Below are 421 nucleotides of genomic sequence, written 5' to 3' on the forward strand. Positions count from 1 at the left end.
GCGGGGCTGCTGGGGATCAGGGAGTCTTCGTCAAATTCCTTGGAGGGCTGTGTAAAGCAGGGAAGAGCCCCCATGGGCACAGGGTCCTATTAGGGGGTGCTGAGCCTGCCCACTCTTCCACAGTCTCACAACCTCCCTGGGCAGTCCTGCACCACTGGGTCCATCCACCACCCACCCCACATTTTGTCTCTATGGTGATGGGAGGGATCCCCCTGGCAGGGAATACCTTGGGGGGGGCTGTGTCTCACGCTCACCTCCTGTGGGGACACCGAGGGCGCATGCAGCTGGCTGACTTGCTCAGCTTCTGTCTCCACAGGTCCTACCTGCTCGGTCTCCTCCACTCTGGTCACCACAGTCTCAGGTGGGATGCAAGGGACCTGCAGGACATCTGGAGACTCCACCCTGGCAGGAGAAGGCAATG

The 421-nt window shown here is 61.0% G+C and overlaps 1 protein-coding gene across 1 annotated transcript in view; it reads right to left on the bottom strand.

Moving 5' to 3' along the window:
• Positions 1–421, bottom strand: part of LOC104509297 (ankyrin-1-like) — a gene marked incomplete at its 5' end in the record, with an annotated part of 24130 nt that overhangs the window by 8387 nt on the left and 15322 nt on the right. The window contains 2 exon segments of the mRNA XM_010151186.1: positions 1–47; positions 324–402. Coding sequence (XP_010149488.1) covers positions 1–47; positions 324–402 — 126 coding nt within the window.

Source organism: Eurypyga helias, unplaced genomic scaffold, assembly GCF_000690775.1.
Source record: "Eurypyga helias isolate BGI_N326 unplaced genomic scaffold, ASM69077v1 scaffold38844, whole genome shotgun sequence".
NCBI classification, from domain to species: domain Eukaryota; kingdom Metazoa; phylum Chordata; class Aves; order Eurypygiformes; family Eurypygidae; genus Eurypyga; species Eurypyga helias.